General features: G+C 44.7%; 1 protein-coding gene across 1 annotated transcript in view; it reads right to left on the reverse strand.

Annotated features, from left to right (window-relative positions):
• Nucleotides 1-18,864, reverse strand: part of LOC148014956 (uncharacterized) — a 97,848-nt gene that overhangs the window by 52,722 nt on the left and 26,262 nt on the right. The window contains exons 4-5 of the mRNA XM_087665066.1: nucleotides 1,013-1,075; nucleotides 578-738 (exon numbers count right to left, since the gene is read on the reverse strand). Of these exons, the coding sequence (XP_087521192.1) occupies nucleotides 578-738; nucleotides 1,013-1,075 (224 nt within the window). The remainder of the gene's footprint in view (nucleotides 1-577; nucleotides 739-1,012; nucleotides 1,076-18,864) is intronic.

Below are 18,864 nucleotides of genomic sequence, written 5' to 3' on the forward strand. Positions count from 1 at the left end.
GAAGAATCTTAAATCCCTCCATTTTCCACACACAAGGGGATTATCCACCTCCTCCATCCCACAAAAAGCATACGATTACACTTAGGATGGCCTAACATGCCCCATGGAGAAAGATTGAAGGTAACTAAAACATGAAAAGGGATAGGCAAGCACTTCCACTTTGCCTTTTCCAATCCTCCATGAATACCCAAAGGTGGGGGACACCAAAGAAGTGCTTGTTCTCTCCTTACTCAATGGCTTGGAGTTGATATGAATGCCTCTTGGATTGAACTCCTTGTTCACTCAAGCTGGGACCATCAACCAACCCCTTGTTTGCTGAAACTAGGACCATCGACTACTCAAGTTGTTACACACACCACTTCATGCATCACCCTAGGCCCCTATGTCAACGTGCATTGGGATACTATCAATCAAGAAAAAATAATTTGGCTTTGAAGAATAGTGAGCTCTCTTCTTTTTCAAAAGTTCATTTTTTTTTTAAACCTACTAATGCTAAGTAGAAGACTATGTAGGCTGGAAAATCACACATCTAGAAAAGAATGCATTATGTGTTGCACATAAAATCTAGGACACATACCTGTGAACAGTGCTCATGCTGTGTAGAAAATGTAGCCCTTGAAGTATTTGTCTTGTGTATCGTCTGATAACAGGCTCTTCAAATTTCTTAAATTCTTGGTGTAGTTTATGGATTGAACCTCCAGATACAAGCTCTAAGTAAACATAAAGGCTGTCACCCACCTGGACAACAATTTCAAAACCAAAAATGATTAAACATTCTGGGTATGCAGGCAAATTTTTTTGATCCTGCTACCCATCACATAATAAAATGTCACAACATATATAGACCCATTAACATCACTTGAATACATAACCATCATCAGAAAACATCAAGAAAACTTGCAGATTCCCTCAAAGCACACCATTGGCAATTGAACCAAAGTTCAGAAGTCAATTAACAAAACATTAATAAACCATTAAAGCATTATTATCAGAACGAGCAGAGTGTAACTACCATCTCGCATCCTTTGTAATGAACAATGTTTGGATGCCGCAAATTGCTCAATACAGCAATTTCCTGCAAGAAAACACAACGTTACAACTGTTTGTAACCAACAAAGCTGGTATGAAAGATCTTTAGCACAGAGCTCAAGACAACCATAAATATTGTGGCTAAATTTTCTTCATCCTCTTTGGCTTTGGTGAAATATATTAAGGTTGCAAAAACCAGGAAGATTGTGCACCCTTTGGATCTAGCTATTTACAAACATGTGCCCATGGTAGAACAGTTATTCTTGTGCCCTTTTTGGGCAGCAACAAGTTCAATTGAACAATTGAGGTTAAAACTGAAAAATTTGGACCTTCAACTTTTGCAACAGGTTTTGATTAGGTATTGAAAACCTCAAAAGAAAGGAATTTTGCATCATGCATTCATAAGACTGGTGGGCCATACAGGAAACCAGGTCAAGCATAATAATCGTGAACCTGAACTGATCCAGAACCAGGGTTATGATCATCAACTACAATTAAGAGCCCTTGTTGTAAGACCAGCATCCTGAATCGTGATTAATTAAACTAGATCTGAACCCCTGTTTTTGCCTAGCTTGGAATTCAATCCGAGGCTGGATGTCCTACTGTATTAACATCAAAACATGGCATATAGTACTGAAATCTGATCCCTTGTGTTTGCCTGGCTTGGAATTTCATGCAATGCTAGATGTTATAAAGTACTGAGATCATTACATGTCACACTTTTAAAGCAGCCAGAATCGAATAAATCTGAGATACTTAATAGTTGATTACTTACGAAAAGAGATCAAGAAATTATATGCAGGAATTGCTTTGTTTGGTGGATCCTATTTGCAGAATATACACATTAATTGATTGCTGCATGTCTTATGTTTCCAACGGACAGTCAGGTGAATAAATCAAAATTAGATATGCTAGCTTTAATATGTTTAGTATTTAATGCAATTTCATACAAAAAATCTAACCATTTCTCTGATCTAGATGTTTTAAACATATGTTAAGTTGAAAATTTTACTAATACCTTCCATTTGCATAATTAGCTCAACTTGGAGCCCTATCTTGGAAAAATGCATTTTGATTACAGCAGTGCTCAGTTTTAAACAGAAAAAATGAAAATTAAAATTAAAATCCAGCTGTTCACGCAACACACACTGCAAGGTAAAAGAACAAGGTAAAAGAAAAAAGGACTAAAATGGAACGAGCTAGACAAAATGAATGAAAATCAGAACACACAACAGACATGGCAAATGAAAAGAAAATAGGGCAAATGAAATCACCTAGGCAAAGTGAACTAAAGTTCAGCTGCTCACACAACACACATTGGGTAAAGTGAATTAAAGTTCTGCTCTTCACACAACACACATTGTAAGTGAAAAAAAAAAACAGACTAAAATGAAACAAGGTGGGTAAGGTGAAGGAAAAGCAATCAACAAGAACCCACATTCAAAGTATCCATGATCTGTTGCCCACGCTTTCTCAATTTCTCCCAACTACTTGTGGTCATTTCCTAGCTCCTTAAAGATGGATAGGAGAGCAGGCATCCATCTCCTCCTTTTCACTAATAAGTGAATTTTGCAATAGAGTTTCCAAGCCTTGGAGTTAGCAAGAAAGAAGGGACCATTTGTTAGCATTCCATATATTGCATGTTGTTCATCTCCTGGTTTTGAGCTATGTGAGAGACTGATGGACACATTGGAGCTCTAACAAACAGTGCATTTCATTTTCCAGCCTATCAGTTTCAATTTGTAGGTTTGAACTTTGCATTGTCATCCATGCTCTACAAGAATTTTTTGGTTTTAGCCAGTTTGTGGCTGCGTTCAAACCGGCAGCAGTTTTTATGCAGGGTGCATGTCAGCTGCACTAAATGCAGCCAACTGCAGCTAGTCAGCCAGTCTAGGGCTGCAATAGCTATGTGTAGCTGCCCCCACTGCAGCCCAGTCCTCATTTATCTTTTCCACCAGCACACACACTCCTCACACTCTACCATTTCACCCATCAGCCTGATCAGTTTTGAGCTAAAAAAGCATTAGCTTTATTAAAACAGCACCAAAACACAATTCATTAATGGATTAAACCTTTTATTTAAAAGAAATGTGTTCCTAGAGAGTGTTTCTGTGCCATAAGCACAAACCCTAAATAGGTATATTGCCATCCATCAAGTCTTAATTTCGTTTTTGCAGCTTGCAAGTGCAAGAGCTTTGTTGTCCACACCCCGTACACAGAGGATATCTCAACCAAAACTGTCCACCATTGTCTTCTACCATCCAGTGCCTATTTCTCAGTCATTCGTTGCAGATTCAGACTGTTTCCAGCCATCATCTACCTGCTGATCATCAAGCCAGCTTCTGTCCATCCTCCTGAGTTTGTGTTTGCTGCTGCACATCATTTGAGTAGCTGTGTTTTGCCCAGATCAGTTGTTGCAAACAGCTGGCAACACTCACCACCTTGCATTTTCTGCATCCTGCTGCCACCTGTGCTGTTCTCTCTCCTACTGGTGTGTTTTGTTGTGTAGGACCCTTAACCAGCTGCATAGCAGCCAGAAATGTCAAACGTTTAGAAATGAAATGTCAGAAACATGTTTCCTAAGTTTCTTTCAAGAAGGGGTAAAATAAGAAACGCCGGTTTTTCAATATAGGGATTTTTAATAGTTTTGACTAGGGAAAGAGGTTCTAAACCTCTATGGAACTCTCTTAAACAAAGAATGGCCAATTGAGCTTGAGTGATAATAGAGTCAATTGAGAATAATATACATGATCCATTATTAACTTGTCACTTATGTCAAAGTTAGTCCGTGGACAAGCTATACATTCATTCTCGATATTGACATTTTGTCAATTTGTTTTGAAATGAGAATCATGATGTTGCAACTTGACTCAATCCATATAATATATCATAAATAACACATAAATGAGACTAAAGTCATATAATATTGAACTCTCAAGACAAGAATAGATACTAGATCAACAAAGTCCAATAACTAAACAAAATCACAAAAAAATCAGTCTCTCGTCCAAAATCTTGAGCCCTCATCATCATTGTGTTTAACATTGCCCAATAAATTTTGTCAAAAAAACCATTTTTTGGGTTCCAACTCACCCAAAAAAAGAAAAAAAAAAACACCCACGTTTTTTACTCTCAAAAACGTTTTGTACTTTAAGAAACGTTTCATAAGTTTCAAATTCAAAGAAACGTGTTTCTTAGCTGCTATGACCAACTGCCACATCATCATCTTCAACTACATTTGCAGTTTAATGTCCCTCTTCTACCTATCTGTCTCACCGATCTTGCATCCACTACTGCATTTTTTATTGCCAAACACATACAAAGGCTGTCTTGCTACGTTTCAGGATCAGTCAAAGTATGCAACACTCTCCAACTCATACCCTCTGCCCCAATCCTTGGGACGCGAGAGGTCAATATTCTTCACTGCATAATGTGTTTGTTGCATTGAGCATTGTATTCTTCATTATTCACTGTGTTCATTGTCTATGAGTTACCCTAACCCTAATTGTGTTCGTTATCAGTCTGTGTTTGTCATACAATTGTTTTTGTGTTTTCAACAGCAGAGCATTTCTTTACATAACATCAAAGCTATTCACTCAAGAAACCAAGTGCCTTGATCAAAAAGCTCATCACAAAAGCAGAAAATACACAAGGGAGAATGACATTGAACACTTCCAAACCTACTTGATCCCCAAAGGAGCCTATGCCAAGAATTGAGCAAGAGTGGCATCCACTACCAACTCCACATGGTTCTGACGCGGCAAGGGATCCTTCTAAGTATGTTGGAGACGCGCATCATTATTCCATTACAAATGAGCAGCTGCAACTGATCTTGGCTCACAGAGCCAAGAGGTATGAGGAGTTGTGTCAACGAGCCTTTGAACAAAAGATGTGTAAAGAAGGTATACTTGATTCTGATGTTATGCATAAATTTGATTCTGTTGCAAGGCTATCAAGACCTCCATTAACGATGGAGGTTTCATTAGATTTTGCGAATAAATCTCATGGTGTTGCAAGGCCATTGAGACCTCCATTAAGGATGGGCCTTTCTCTTGGAGAAAGAGACCCAGTGTACACTCCTTACTTGCAACTTATCTCTCCTTCTTCGGTGCAAGGTACACAAGTTTCCACTTTTGTCCCTTCTATTTATTTTGCTTCATTGCCTTTGTAACATTTTGGTAAAGATCAAGATGAAGCCACAGCGCCATATGTTAATCACAATAAATCTCCCATTGAAAATCCACTCATGTATGTCAATACAAGAAGGGATGATTATAAGAAAAAAACCCAATACCTCTTTATCTTCCTTTCATTCTTTCAATTTTGCTTCTCAAAGTCAAAATCCGTATGGTATTTCTTCTTCCATGCATTCCACATCATCATCTTCATTTCAATTTTTATCTTTAAATCAAAATCAACTTAATGCATCTTCATTTCAAAACCCACCCAGCCACCCACTTCTTCCGCTAAATCACCATTACCTTTCACACCATTCATCTTTACACATCAAACACCGTGTGGCATTGCATACACCCCACCAAGGGGTCCTTCAAGCATAAGTACAGCTTTTAGGGCCTCTACACCTTCCATTTTGGGTGGTGCTTATGCACCTTTGAGGGAGGCTCCTAGCCTCCATCTTACGCACCTTTCGGTTACACCCAACATGGAGTCCCTACCTCTGCTTAAACAAGTGTCCACTAGTTGATATCACAATTTGTCTCCATAGCAATTCCTTGTGGGCCATCCAATTATGCTACTATGCCTCAGCCGACAGTTGCCCAGAGTTTGAGAGTCCTTGGGCTTGCATTACATGTGCCTGTGGATCCCTCTCCGACTTTTTTTACCTACCCACCCTATCCCCTTCCCCATCCTTATTGCCCATTTTACACTTCGATACCTCATAGTTCTTCATCCTCATCCACCAAGCATGCATTCATTGACAAGACTCGTTTTAATGGGTCTAACTATACCACTTGGTCCAATCTGATGAAGCATGTTCTCAACTCACAAAACTTATGGAATCTTGTCTAGGGGCTAGAACCCCAATTAGAACCACGACTTGTTTCACCTAAGGTTGTCCACTTGTGGAAGCCAAAAAATACCTCCACTATTTTCAAGCTGATGCAAGGTTTTTTACCTAAGTTCCACTCACAGCTACAGTACTTTGACCTAGCATCAGAGTGATTAGAACTGACCACTCTGTGGCTCAGGATAGAACCCATCGTATAAATCTCAAGCATGAGCTTTAACGTTTCAAAATCACTAACGAAGAACACCTTAAGGTCAAGTTGACTAAGTATCAACGACTTCTCGCAACATTCTCCACTACAAGGACTCCTAAGTCCCCCGATGACCATGCCATATTGTTTTTAAATAAGCTGCCTAGAAAATACTCCCATTTTATGCATCAGGCAATATCACAACTTTCCAATGCTTTTTGCCAAGATATGCCATGTACCCACTAACCACTCCCATCGCGAATACAATGTCAAGACGTGTAGTAACCATAGCATACATCAAGCTACCAACTGCTCAAGCATAAGAAATCTTGGCCATCTCAAACTTTCCATCATCAAATGTTTGACTGTCATTTGCACTAAGTTTCACATATGGAGGCAATGGTATACCAATGGCTTCCCTCCTCTCCATATTGAAACGTTGTAAAACCTTAGTAGCATGCTCATGTTTTGACAGATAGAGAAGACCCTTCGATATATCCCTGAGTATACGCATGCTAAGAATATGATTGGCCTCACCAAGATCCTTTACATCAAAGCTACTATGTAAGCTTTGTTTCAAGGAGTCTAAGGCATAAATATCCAAGTATGCAATCGACATGTCATCCACGTACAAAACCAAGAGAATAAGACTGCTATCTGCTTCCTTCTTGTTATATAAGCAATGATCAGCTTGAGATCTATGAAATCCCTAGGATTGCATAAGTGTATTAAATTAATGACACCATTCTCAAGGTGCCTGTTTCAGCCCATACAAACTCTTGTTGAGTTTGCATACCATGTGTTCTTTCCCCTTCACAACAAAGCCCTCACGCTACTGCATATAGATCTCCTCATGCAGATCACCATGTAAGAAAGTAATCTTTAGATCCATTTGTATAAATTGCATATCTTCAGATGCAACCAAGCCCAAAATGGTTTGCAAAGTAGTCATTTTGACTACAAAACAAATAATTTCATCAAAATCAATTCCATGTTCTTACTTGTATCCTTAAGCAACCAATCGTCCCTTGTACCTTGACAAAGAACTAGAAGTGACTTTCATTTTGTAAACCCATTTGCATGGTAGCACTTTCTACCCTTTAGGCAAATGCACCAAATCCCAAATGCTATTTTTCATGAGAGATTCCATCTCTAACACCATAGCCTTATGGCATTTCTTGCTGTCTTCTCTATCCATTGCTTCCTTGAAGCAAGACGGCTCATAACAATCTATCAACATGACATATTCAACCATACAATTGACACTAAGAACAAACCTATCTAGCTGTCTTCGCATTTTGGTCAACGTACGGACCCAATGATGAAGATTTGCTAGCTATTCAGCTTGAAAATTTGCATTAACAACTTGCTATTCTACAAGTTTAGCATGTTATACCATTGGTTCTCGTTGTTCCAAAGGCATCTGTTCTTGTTGAATTTGTGGTACATCATGGGCAATATCTTACCGATCATTTCACTTTTAAAAGGAATCCTGAGAGACTCCTTCTGTGAGGGAGACCGGGGGGTCTCCGGAACCTGTAAAGCACCCAAATCGGAGAGGGACTCCCCCTCACCAAGTGAAGGTAAATCCTCCGCATCTGAAGAAGGCTGTATATCCCGTGAAGATCCCGAAGAGGCGGTAGAAGAGCTCGTAGAAGACAAAGGCACATCCACCAAAGGGGAAAGGGAAGCCGAAGGAGGAGGAGGAATAGGGGGGGTGCTAAGGGTGATCCTGGAAGGAAGTGAAGGGAGAGAAGGTGGGGGGGGGGGGTCCGTCGATGATGAAGAAACATCGGAAATAGAACCATCAATCGGATCCTCAGAGGCCGAAGCCTCATCAAAGATCACATCCCTGCTCACCTCAACCTGCCGCATCGTCGGGTCGTAGAGCCGATATCCCTTCGTGGTCGTACTATAACCAACGAAGATAAGCTTTCTCGACTTAGAGTCGAACTTCGTCTTCCTCTTCTTCTTGTCCACATGGACAAAAGCATCGCACCCAAAGATGCGAAAATGGGACACGGAAGGCTTCTTTCCAAAGAAAGCCTCATATGGAGTCATGTCCTGTAATGCCGAAGTCGGAGAGCGGTTGCGTATATGCACCGCTGTAGCCACCGCCTCACCCCAAAGGAAATGAGGAAGACTCCTATGCTCCAGCATAGATCGGGCCATCTCAATCATGGTCCGATTTGCACGCTCCACCACACCATTCTCTGATGGTGTGTTCGGATGGGAATACTCCACCCGAATACCATGATCCCTGCAAAACTGAGAGAAAAGGTGAGAAGTGAACTCTCCACCGTGATCAGCTCGAACACCACGGACTTTGGAGGTTGTTTGGGTCTCCACAAACACCTGCCACTCACAGAAACGGGAGTACGCCTCGCTCTTGTACTCCAAGAAATAAGGCCAAACATAACGACTAAAGTCGTCCACAATCAGCATCAAATACTTGGCCTTCCCAAGGGAGGCCGTGCCCATAGGTCCGCAAAGGTCGGTATGAACCAACTCAAGCGGTGAAGTAGCCCTCCGAGAAGCAACCTGCGGGTGAGGCTGCCTGTGCTGCTTGCCCCTCAAGCAGCTAGGGCACAAAGTGTGAAGAGGAGGGAAATCAAGAAGTCCCTCCACCATCTTCCTCCTAGAAGCCCGGCGAAGAGAATCAAGGTTCAAATGACCATACCGAGCATGCCAGGGCAGCCCAAGCTCATGGGAGGTCCGCGCAGCCAAGGCTGTGAGCGTATAAAGCCCACCCTCCTGTGTACCTGTCCAAAGGGCATCACCTGTAGAAGCATCCTCCACTGTGACTGCATCCTGAGTAAAAATGACTCGGGTACCTAACTGAGTAAGACCATGCACAGATAATAGGTTAAAACCCAAATCAGGCACATAGAGAACTTTGGCGGAGGAAGACCACCGGTCTGAAAACATAGGTAAAGTCCCCACTCCATGAACAGGAACTGTAGAATTGTCACCAATGGTGACTGTACCCCCTCTGAAACAAAGATCCTGAAGCCAATCCTGACGGAAGGTCATATGTGAAGATGCTCCACTGTCGACGAGCCAAGGCTTCTCCTGTGTGGTAGAAGCTAGGGCAGTGTCTTCCTCAACAAAGAGATGCACAAACGCAGATTCTGTTGTGGCTGGGGCCGCCTCCGAGTCCTTCTCCTTAGGCTTCAAATGGGGATACTTCTGCCAACACTTCTCCTCGGGATGAGTGCCCTTCCCACAATGGGGACACTTGGGCTTCTTCTCCTTCGCATCCTTCTTATCTTCCTCCTTCTTGTCCTTGGACTTCTCCTTCTTTTGTTTCTTCTTCTTGCCACCACCTGTGGCAGCCGTAAATGCCTTGGTGGAGCCACTGGCTCCCACCTCTTTGAGTCGCTCGTCATGCTCCAAGACAAGCGGGGAAAGCTCCTCCCATAGGAGAGTCTCACGGGTTCTCGTAGTGATGAGGCTGGTGTAGAAGACATCATAACGGGGTGATGGCAGCTGAGTCAACAAAATCATCGCCATATCCTCAGACGATATCAGACGACCAAGAGAGGCGAGCTCGCCTCGCATATCCTCCATCTTCGTGATGTGCTCCTTCATGGAAGAAGAACCATCAAGACTGAGCATCCGCAACTTCTTCTCCAGGGAAATCTTGTGGGCAAATGTCTTGTGCTGATACAAAGACGCAAGCTTTGTCCATACTTCCGCCGCGGTCTTTAACCTGTGAACATGTACAAGAACAGAATCATGGAGACTCATAAAAAGAAAGGAACGGGCTCGAGAGTTGAGCCTATCCCATAAGGCTGCACGGTCCATAGAGGTGCCATCGGACGAATCCACGGGGGGTCGGTCGATGGGCGAAGAAACAAGATCCCACAGATCAAAGGTATCAAGGATGCAAGCCACCTTGCATGACCATAGGGAATAGTTGGAACCATCCAACTTGTCTTCCTTCGGAAAGGAAGGGAGAATCGGCACCTGGATAGAGGGAATCAAGGAAGGCATCCGCACAGTTGATGCAATCTTCACTGAAGAAACCTTCGCAGTAGATGGAACCCTCTGAGATACATGGACTGAAGAAGGACGAGTGCGAGGAGGGTCATCCCGTTGTCAAACTTCACGATAGTCCCGCCTCCGCTCAGAGGAATGATGAGAAAGAAGCTCATCCTCTGAGTCTTCAAAGCCTGAAAACTGGTAAGACATCTTCCAATCTGCAAAATACCAAATAAAGTTGTGCCGCTGACGAAATAGGACCAACAGTGTGGTCACCAACCACCAAGATGCAGGCAGAGAGTGCCTACAGCCACCTGGATCTGCAAAACGCAAATAGATCTGATGCAGAACACCAGAATCGAGATCACCAGCACCGAGAACTTGCCCAGACAGAGGTCGCCTGCAGGATAGAAGCAGCCAAGGTAGAAGCGACCTGCAAAACAGCAAAACGCAAGCTGTAGGAGGGTCGCCCTGCAGCAGAAGAGGTCGCCTGGCAGCAAACGCAGGGTTGCTGCGTCACTGGATGACGTGGCAGCCCCTGTGTACAGCAAACGCAGGCTGTACAGCCTTCTGATGCAGTCGCCTGGCTGGAATAGACCTCTTGGCAGCCACCTGAAGGAATCGCCTGGCTGTTGTGGAACTGTGGGCAGCAGCAGTAAGGTATTTCTCTCGTCCTCCGTGCTCTCAATCAGGCGATGATACCATGTGAGAGTGCGCAGCGAAAGAAGAACACGAACACAGAGGAGATGAGAGAGGAAGCAGAGAATGAAGGAAGAAAATCTGCACTGACTGAGATGAATGCTGAATACACTGGAATGGACAGAACAGTCCCTGCACGCAGCTCGGAGCGTCAGTGAGGGAACCAGGACAGACTGGAAGCAGAGGCAGCACCAATGCCGGAGACGGAGACGGAGGGAGGAGTGCTGAACCTGCAGAGCATGAATGAGATAAAAGCTGGACTGACTGGGGGGGCAGCTATAAATAGCCCCCAGCCAGAAAACTGGCCGACCAGCTAAACTGGCCGACCTGGCCAGATCTGGTCCGACTGGCCAGTTCTGGTCCGACTGACCAGAACTGGTCCGACTGCCCAAAATAATGGGCAGTCACCCCAAAAACAGCCCAGATCTGGGCTGTAAAATGCCCAGGGCTACATGCTAACTAAAGCAGCCTGAAAACACACTGACAGAGCTCCTCTGTCTCCTGTCAAACTCTGACAGGAGCTCACAACCAGGAGATGACAGACTGAGACTAAATAAGAGCAGGCTAACAACATCATCCAATCTTCATTCTCATAGCGTGCCCGAGATAACATGTCTACCACTGGGTTATCTTTTCTTGCAATATGCTGAAATTCAAGATTCAAAGATTTTATGTATGCAATTCACCGAAGCATAGTAATGTCCAGGGTAGCACAACTAGTAAGCATACCCAATACCGGCAAACAATCAGTCTCAATGACTACACGAGCATCCAAAAAATACTCCTTATTACATTTAAGGACTGTCTTCACAATTCCACATAATTCTCTTTTTACCTGTGGATAATTCTCTTCACAATTGCATATCTTTGTCATTCCTTATTATCTTGTCCGATTGCCCATCCAATCCCGATTTGGACTCGTATAAACAATAATAATAATAGGCTTTCAATGTGAATAATCAGCCTTCCTCAACGTAGGAGAAGATTTCAAGAGCTGCTTCAATTTCTCTATTGCTTTCTGATGCTTTCTTTCCCAGTGAAACCTCTGACCTTTCCTCAAGAGCTCATATAGAGCATCAGCTACATGTGCAAAGTGAGAGATCCATATCAAATAGAGACCAACGCGCCTTCTGAAGAACCAATTGCCAGGAGCCGACCAAATGAACAAGCAGACATGAGGAAGGACTCGAAAACCGAGAGTCTGCATTAAGCACATGCCACCAGGAGCCTCGAATTTGTGTATTCCCATGTAGAAGCCCGCGGTCCTCCAAAAAATAATGGGCTATAGCGGCCCACGGGTGATGCTCCACACACATGGCACGAAAAAGAGACCAACGAAGTGCAGCATATGAGTTGCGGCATCCAAAATAGCCCCACCACCCAGGCATTTGGGGGTACATGTATGCGCCCACGAAATCCACGAAATACCGACATGCAATGAATCCTTCTTCCATAACATGAAACGAATGGGCCGGGTGAGAGCATTCAAAGTAGTAGGAGTCCAAGGCAGCAATGGTAAGAAATATGTGAGCATTGGCAGCATAATTGTTTGAGCCACTTTGAGGCGAACATGGAAGGGCCAAGCTTGCGACTTCCAATAGAGAAACTTCGCTGCCAATTTCTGTGAAATCCACTGTAGTAGTTGTTTTGACCGAACATCAACACCCAAAGGGTACCCAAGATGCCTGACAATGGAACCACGGGGCACAACCTGTCCCTGCCAGCCCAATGACTGTAAATCGGACTCCGTACAACTGAGAAGGGCCGATTTGAAAGTATTGATACGAAGACCCGAAGAGCGTCCAGACATCTAATGCCTTGCGAATATTGTCCTTGTCCGAACGTAAAATCATAAAACTGTCATCTACCAAAGATTGACTAACGAAGTGCTAACCAAAAGGAAGAGACAATCCGGCCAACTGAGCAGAAGCTGCCATGGAGGATAACATCGACAGAACCGGATGAGTCGCCAGGGCAAAGAAGAGAGGACTCAAAGGACAACCCTATCTCACAAAACATGCCAGGACAAAGGGCTCTGTAACACCACCATTTAGCATAACTCGCGAAGAGGCCGCCGCACTAATGGTGTAGATCAAGCGGGACATCCGAGTGCCAAAGCCCATCGTAGACATAAGTTCTGCAATGAAAGACCAGTCTAAATAGTCAAACGCCTTTTCCAGATCCAATTGAATCAATACCACTTCCTGACTAGAGTGCCTTGCATAGTCAATAGCCATTTGCACATTTAAGATATTATGCAGAATGTTGCGGCCCTTAATGAAACAATATTGAAGAGGATGCACAATGGCCAGAAGATGTTTGTGGATCCGATTCGCCAGCACTTTGAAAAAGATTTTATACATCGAACCCATCAAAGAGATTGGTCTCCAATGTTGCAACATTGACGGCGAAGGAACCTTTGGAAGCAATTCGATAAGCCCTTCTTTCCATGAGGAAGGCATGAACCCTGTTTCCCAAACCTGCTAAAACATAGCCGTCAATGGCTTCACTAGTTCGGTAGCAGAGCTCTCAAAGAATTCATTGGTGAGACCATCCCAACCAGGACTTTTATCTTTAGGTAGGCGCAACAAAACATTCATAACCTCCTCCTCACAAATATCAGACTCCAAAGTAGTTTGCATATCAAGTGGACCGTGCTGTCAGACCAGATCATAGAAGACTGAACGTGCATGCGTAACCTGGTCAGAAGGTGACTGAGAAGAACCAAGAAGCTCCAGAAAATAATTCTTGCACATATTAACAATAGTCTGAGGGTCAGTGACCATTTGACCCTCTGAATTCTGGAGTCTAGTCATATTTTCTCCAGACAGAGAGGCATACAGCGCGCGAAAGAACTTATGAGTTTGACAAGCACTATCTTGCAAATTCTCGGTCAACTTTTGTAATTTGGCCTGGTGATAAGATTTCAGCTAAACTCTTTTATAAGATCAGCCAAACGTATTGCCAGTGACAGCAGAAATTCATCATCTGGAGTCGCTGCATGATTGTGTTGGACATACTCGCCAAGCAACGTGTTGGCAAACTCCAGTAAATGCTCCCAGTTAATATCCTGCGAATCCACAGAGTCAGAGGCAACCTGAGCATGCGAACGTTCCTGATGATCCATTATCTCTTCTGACGTATGCTTGGAGCATTTACCCGCAGGCTGGAAGTCCGGACCAGGGGGCATCTCCTCCTACACGGAACCATATCCTCTGGTTCCTCTATATCAGAATCCGGACCAAGGGCGGCCACCGTTTGGTCGATAAAAGCCAAATCCAGTCCAGCCACGGTGTTTCAGTACGTGTGCAGGTCGGATGCCACACCAGGGGCTCGCGGAAGACCAAGACAGCACAGGCCTCTGTGTGTGTGTGTGTGTGTGTGTGTGTGTGTTTTGCTGCAGCACAAATCTGTCTGTTGAGTTAGAAATCTGCACCCCTGTAAGCTGGTTTCTCACGCAGCGGAGGCCGACCCTCTGCTGTATCACAGAATTCTTTCTGCTGTGCCAGAAACCTACAAGACTGCGTGCCGGTCGCTCTTAGTACAGGGGATTTGAAGGCCAGAAGAGACAGGGTACTGACGGTAAAGGCTGCAGTGCAACCGCCTGAGTGGTGGGACAGTGCGCGCAGGACAGGACCAGGACGTCTAGAAGGCAAGGGCGGAATTCGATAGGTCTGGCAAGGAAGACAGACGGTGCCCGCTCTCTCTCACGCGTGTACCTGCTGTACAGAAGGTCAGGGTCGTTGGGCAGGAAAAACGGAGCAGATTCGCCCTCGCTGGCTCACGGTCCGGCTGCACGCAGGGTCAGGTCGATCCTGCGCAGCCCTCCGGAAAGGGTTCAGGCGACGCGCAGGGCAGGGAGGCACAGGGCGACGCGCAAGGCAGGGATCCGCCATCGTTCCGTCGGCAGCTCTCTCTCTCTCTCTCTCTCTCTCTCTCTCTCTCTCTCTCTCGTAAAAGGTAATTGTATTAATTACGAAAAAGGGTACAAGTTTACATGATTACAAGATACAGGATGGCTCTACCCCATCGTGTGAAAAACACACACTATCTCTCTACAAGAGTCAAACGAGCAAAGGGTTACAAAGTCATGGCAAAGACGCACAGGAAATTGCCATATGCCAGGGACGTAAGTCCTCCTGAGATAGCACGTCAGAATGCCAGAGACGATCTATCTGCCAATACAAGAGACCCTTAAGCCTAGCAATATGCCGCTGAACATTATAGGCGGAATAAAAAGAAAAGCATTCCGAATGGTCCAATTATGCCAACAGCCCCAATATCGAAGAAAGTGAAACACGATCTTCATATGTGGCTGTGTCGGTGTGGGGTATTTGGGTTGCACAAAAACCCAATCAAAGGGGCGTAGCGAGGAACCAACCACCGCCCACCAAACGGCTGACAAGAATGACCAAATTTTCTTAGCGATGGGGCAAGAAATAAATCGGTGACGGGCGGATTCCACACTGGTGGTGCAAAAGAAACAGTTGCCGTTGGAGATTCGTCACTTGGAAAGAGCTGAAGCAAGCGGAAGACCACCAATCATCACCCTCCAAAGAAAGACCTTATATTTGAAGGGTGTCTTGTTCAACCAGCCCTCCATCACAGTTGCCCTCCACCATGACCAGGATTTACGCAATCCCCATAGAGTATTAGCTCTAGTAACCAGCCATTGATGATCTTTAATCAGAAGATGATACATCTGGTTTGCTGAAGCCTTTTCTCAATTCAGCCAGCCTGCAAAGTCCCAGTCCTGCCAAGGACGATCCGAATCAAGGGCAGGAAAGGGTTGGCTGCTCTGGAGCACCATCGAAAGCTGTTCCCATAAATGCCTATATCCGCGAGGGATCCTGAAAAGCCTCCTGGCTGTACGAAAGGATATCAACACATTGCGACTGGCAAGGGTGGCATCCGCGACTGAAGTTAGGCCAAACGTGCCATGCGGTTGAATTTTGGTCGAAGCTCATGTTTACCTTCCCACCAACGTAGCCGCGAGACTGCCAACAATTCCAATTGAAAAGAATTAGTAGCTAAGCGATCCTCCGCTGGATGCCACTAAGCCTTCCGGAGGACCAGTCTCCAGGAACATACCAAATGGGAAAGCAGACATGAAGAAGAACTGGAGAACCGAGAATCGGCATTAAGAACATGCCACCAGGAACTCCGGATTTGGGTATTACCATGCAGAAGCCCGTGATCCTCAAGAAAATAACGGGCCATAACAACCCGCGGATGATGATCCGAACAGATGGCGCGAAAAAGAGACCAACGGAGTGCCAGCATATGGGTGTGGGCATATAAAATAGCCCCTCCACCCATGCGTTTGGGGGTGCACGCATGCGACCAGGAAATCCAGGAAATGCCTGCATGCAGGGAATCCTTCTTCCATAACATGAAACGAATAGCTTAAGTAAGAGCATTCAGTGTAGTAGTTGTCCAAGGCAGCAATGGCAGAAAATATGTGAGCATCGGCAACATAATTCTTTGGGCTACTTTGAGGCGAACATGGAAGGGCCAAGCCTGAGACTTCCAATACAGAAACTTAGCCGCCAATTTCTGTGAAATCCACTGTAGTAGCTGCTTTTGGGGAACATCAACACCCAAAGGGCACCCAAGATGCCTGACAATGGAGCCACGGGGAATAACCATACCCTGCCAGTCCAATGACTGCAAGTCCGACTCCGTGCAGCTAAGAATGGCTGATTTCAAAGCATTGATGCGAAGACCGGAAGCCTGACCAAAGAGAGCCCAAACATCTAATGCTTTGCGAAGGTTATCCTTGTCCGCACGTAGAATCATAAAGCTGTCATCAACCAAGGATTGACTAATGAAGTGTTGTCCAGAAGGAAGCGACAATCCAGCAAACTAAGTAGAAGCTGCCATATGAGATAACATCGAAAGAATTGGATGAGTCGCAAGGGCAAAGAAGAGAGGACTCAAAGGGCACCCCTGTCTGACAGAGCGAGCAAGGATGAATGGCTCGGTAATGCCTCCATTCAGCATGACTCGCGAAGACGCCGCAGCACTGATGGTGTAGATCAAATGAGACATGCGAGCACCAAAGCCCATAATAGACATAAGGTCTGCAATGAAAGACCACCCCAGATAATCAAAAGCCTTTTCCAGGTCCAATTGAGTCCGTACAACCTCCTGATTAGAATGCCTTGCATAATCAATCGCCAGTTGCGCATTTAATACATTGTGCAGAATGTTTCGACCCTTAATGAAACCATATTGGAGAGGATGCACAATGGCAGGAAGATGCTTATGGAGCCAATTCCCATTACTTTGGAAAAGATTTTATACATAGAACCCATCAAAGAAATAGGGCGCCAATGTTTCAACATAGACAGCAAAGGAACTTTTGGAAGCAGTTTAATAAGTCTGTCTTTCCATGAGGAAGGCATGATCCCCGTTTCCCACACCTGCGGAAACAAAGCCGTCAATGGTTTCACCAGTTGGGTAGCAAAAACCTCAAAGAACTCATTGGTGAGACCATCCCAGCCAAGACTTTTATCCTTGGGCAAGTGTAACAAAACATCCAGAACCTCCGCCTCACAAATATCTGACTCCATAGTAGCTTGCATGTCCTGCGGAACCTGATTGCGGACCAGGTCATCAAAAACTGAACGAGCCTGAGTAGTTTGGCCTGAAGGTGGAGAGGTGGGACCAAGAAGGTCGAGGAAATAATTCCTACACATATGCACAATAGTCTGCAGATCAAGGACCATGTGGCCTTCTGTATCCTCGAGTCTAGTCATATTCTCTCGAGCAGGAGAGGCATGGAGAGCTCGAAAGAACTTATGAGTCTGACACGCACTATCTTGCAAAGTCTCCGTCAGATGTTGCAATTTGGCCTGCTGATAAGATTTCAACCGAAACTCTTTAATAAGATCAGCCACACGCATTGCCAGTGACAGCACAAATTCATCATCTCACTGGCAGCACAAATTCATCATCTGGAGTGTCCACCGGCAGAGAACGAACCAAAGCAAGCAGGTCCTCCGCTGCTTGTTGACGCGGCCTACAAAGAGAGGCATGATGGATCCCATACTGTCCAGCAACCCGTTGCACATTAGAGAGCAATCGTTCAAACGAAGCAGTGCCCTGAGAGGAGAAGTCTAATAAGAATCTATCAATCAATTGCTGCATATAGCCCTGAAAGATTGCATGCTTCAAATGAGACGAGTTGAAACGCAAAGGGAGTCTCTCTAGAAATTGCTTGAAAGGTGCAATGGGTTGTGCAAGCAACTCAAGCTGCAAAGGAAAATGGTCTGACAAGGCATATTGCTGCAACACTTTCATTTCGAGCATCGCAGGAAGGAAATCATCATTCTGCATGATGTATATGCGGTCCAACCGCGACCATGTTGTTGCATACTGGGCAGAATGGAAAATAAACACTGTGGAAGACGGGTGTAGCCAGGACCAGAGATCTTACTTAAGAACAGCAAGAGCCAACTCGTGCCACATACGACTTTCCGGCGCATCCATTACCGAATGCTCCGATGTGGACTGTGAAGAATCAACACACATATTGAAATCCCCCATCAAAAAGCCCCGTCTGCCAAGTGACAAGGAAGTCTGCAAAGTATACCAAAGCTCCCGGCGAGATAAAGGATCATTCGGAGCATAGAGGCCAAGTAACCATAAGATCTCTCCTTCGAATAAAACTTCAATCACCACAAAGCGGACATGTACATCATTTTTAATAAGAACCAGCTGATATTTTTCATGCACAATCATGAGCACACCAAAATAATGCATGGCATGTGTCCCTGCATAGAACAAACAAAAGCCATGGCAATCCAGAACTTTTCCTGCTTCACCGTGACTCTTGTGCTCAACACCACACAAGACATCCCACTGATTCTCATGCAATATATCCACATGGCATGTTGCTTGTGGCGAGAACAAATTCCTCGCACGTTCC

Source organism: Lygodium microphyllum, chromosome 24 (genome assembly GCF_053477565.2).
Source record: "Lygodium microphyllum isolate KBCC chromosome 24, Lygodium_microphyllum_v1.1.10, whole genome shotgun sequence".
Classification (NCBI taxonomy): Eukaryota; Viridiplantae; Streptophyta; class Polypodiopsida; order Schizaeales; family Lygodiaceae; genus Lygodium; species Lygodium microphyllum.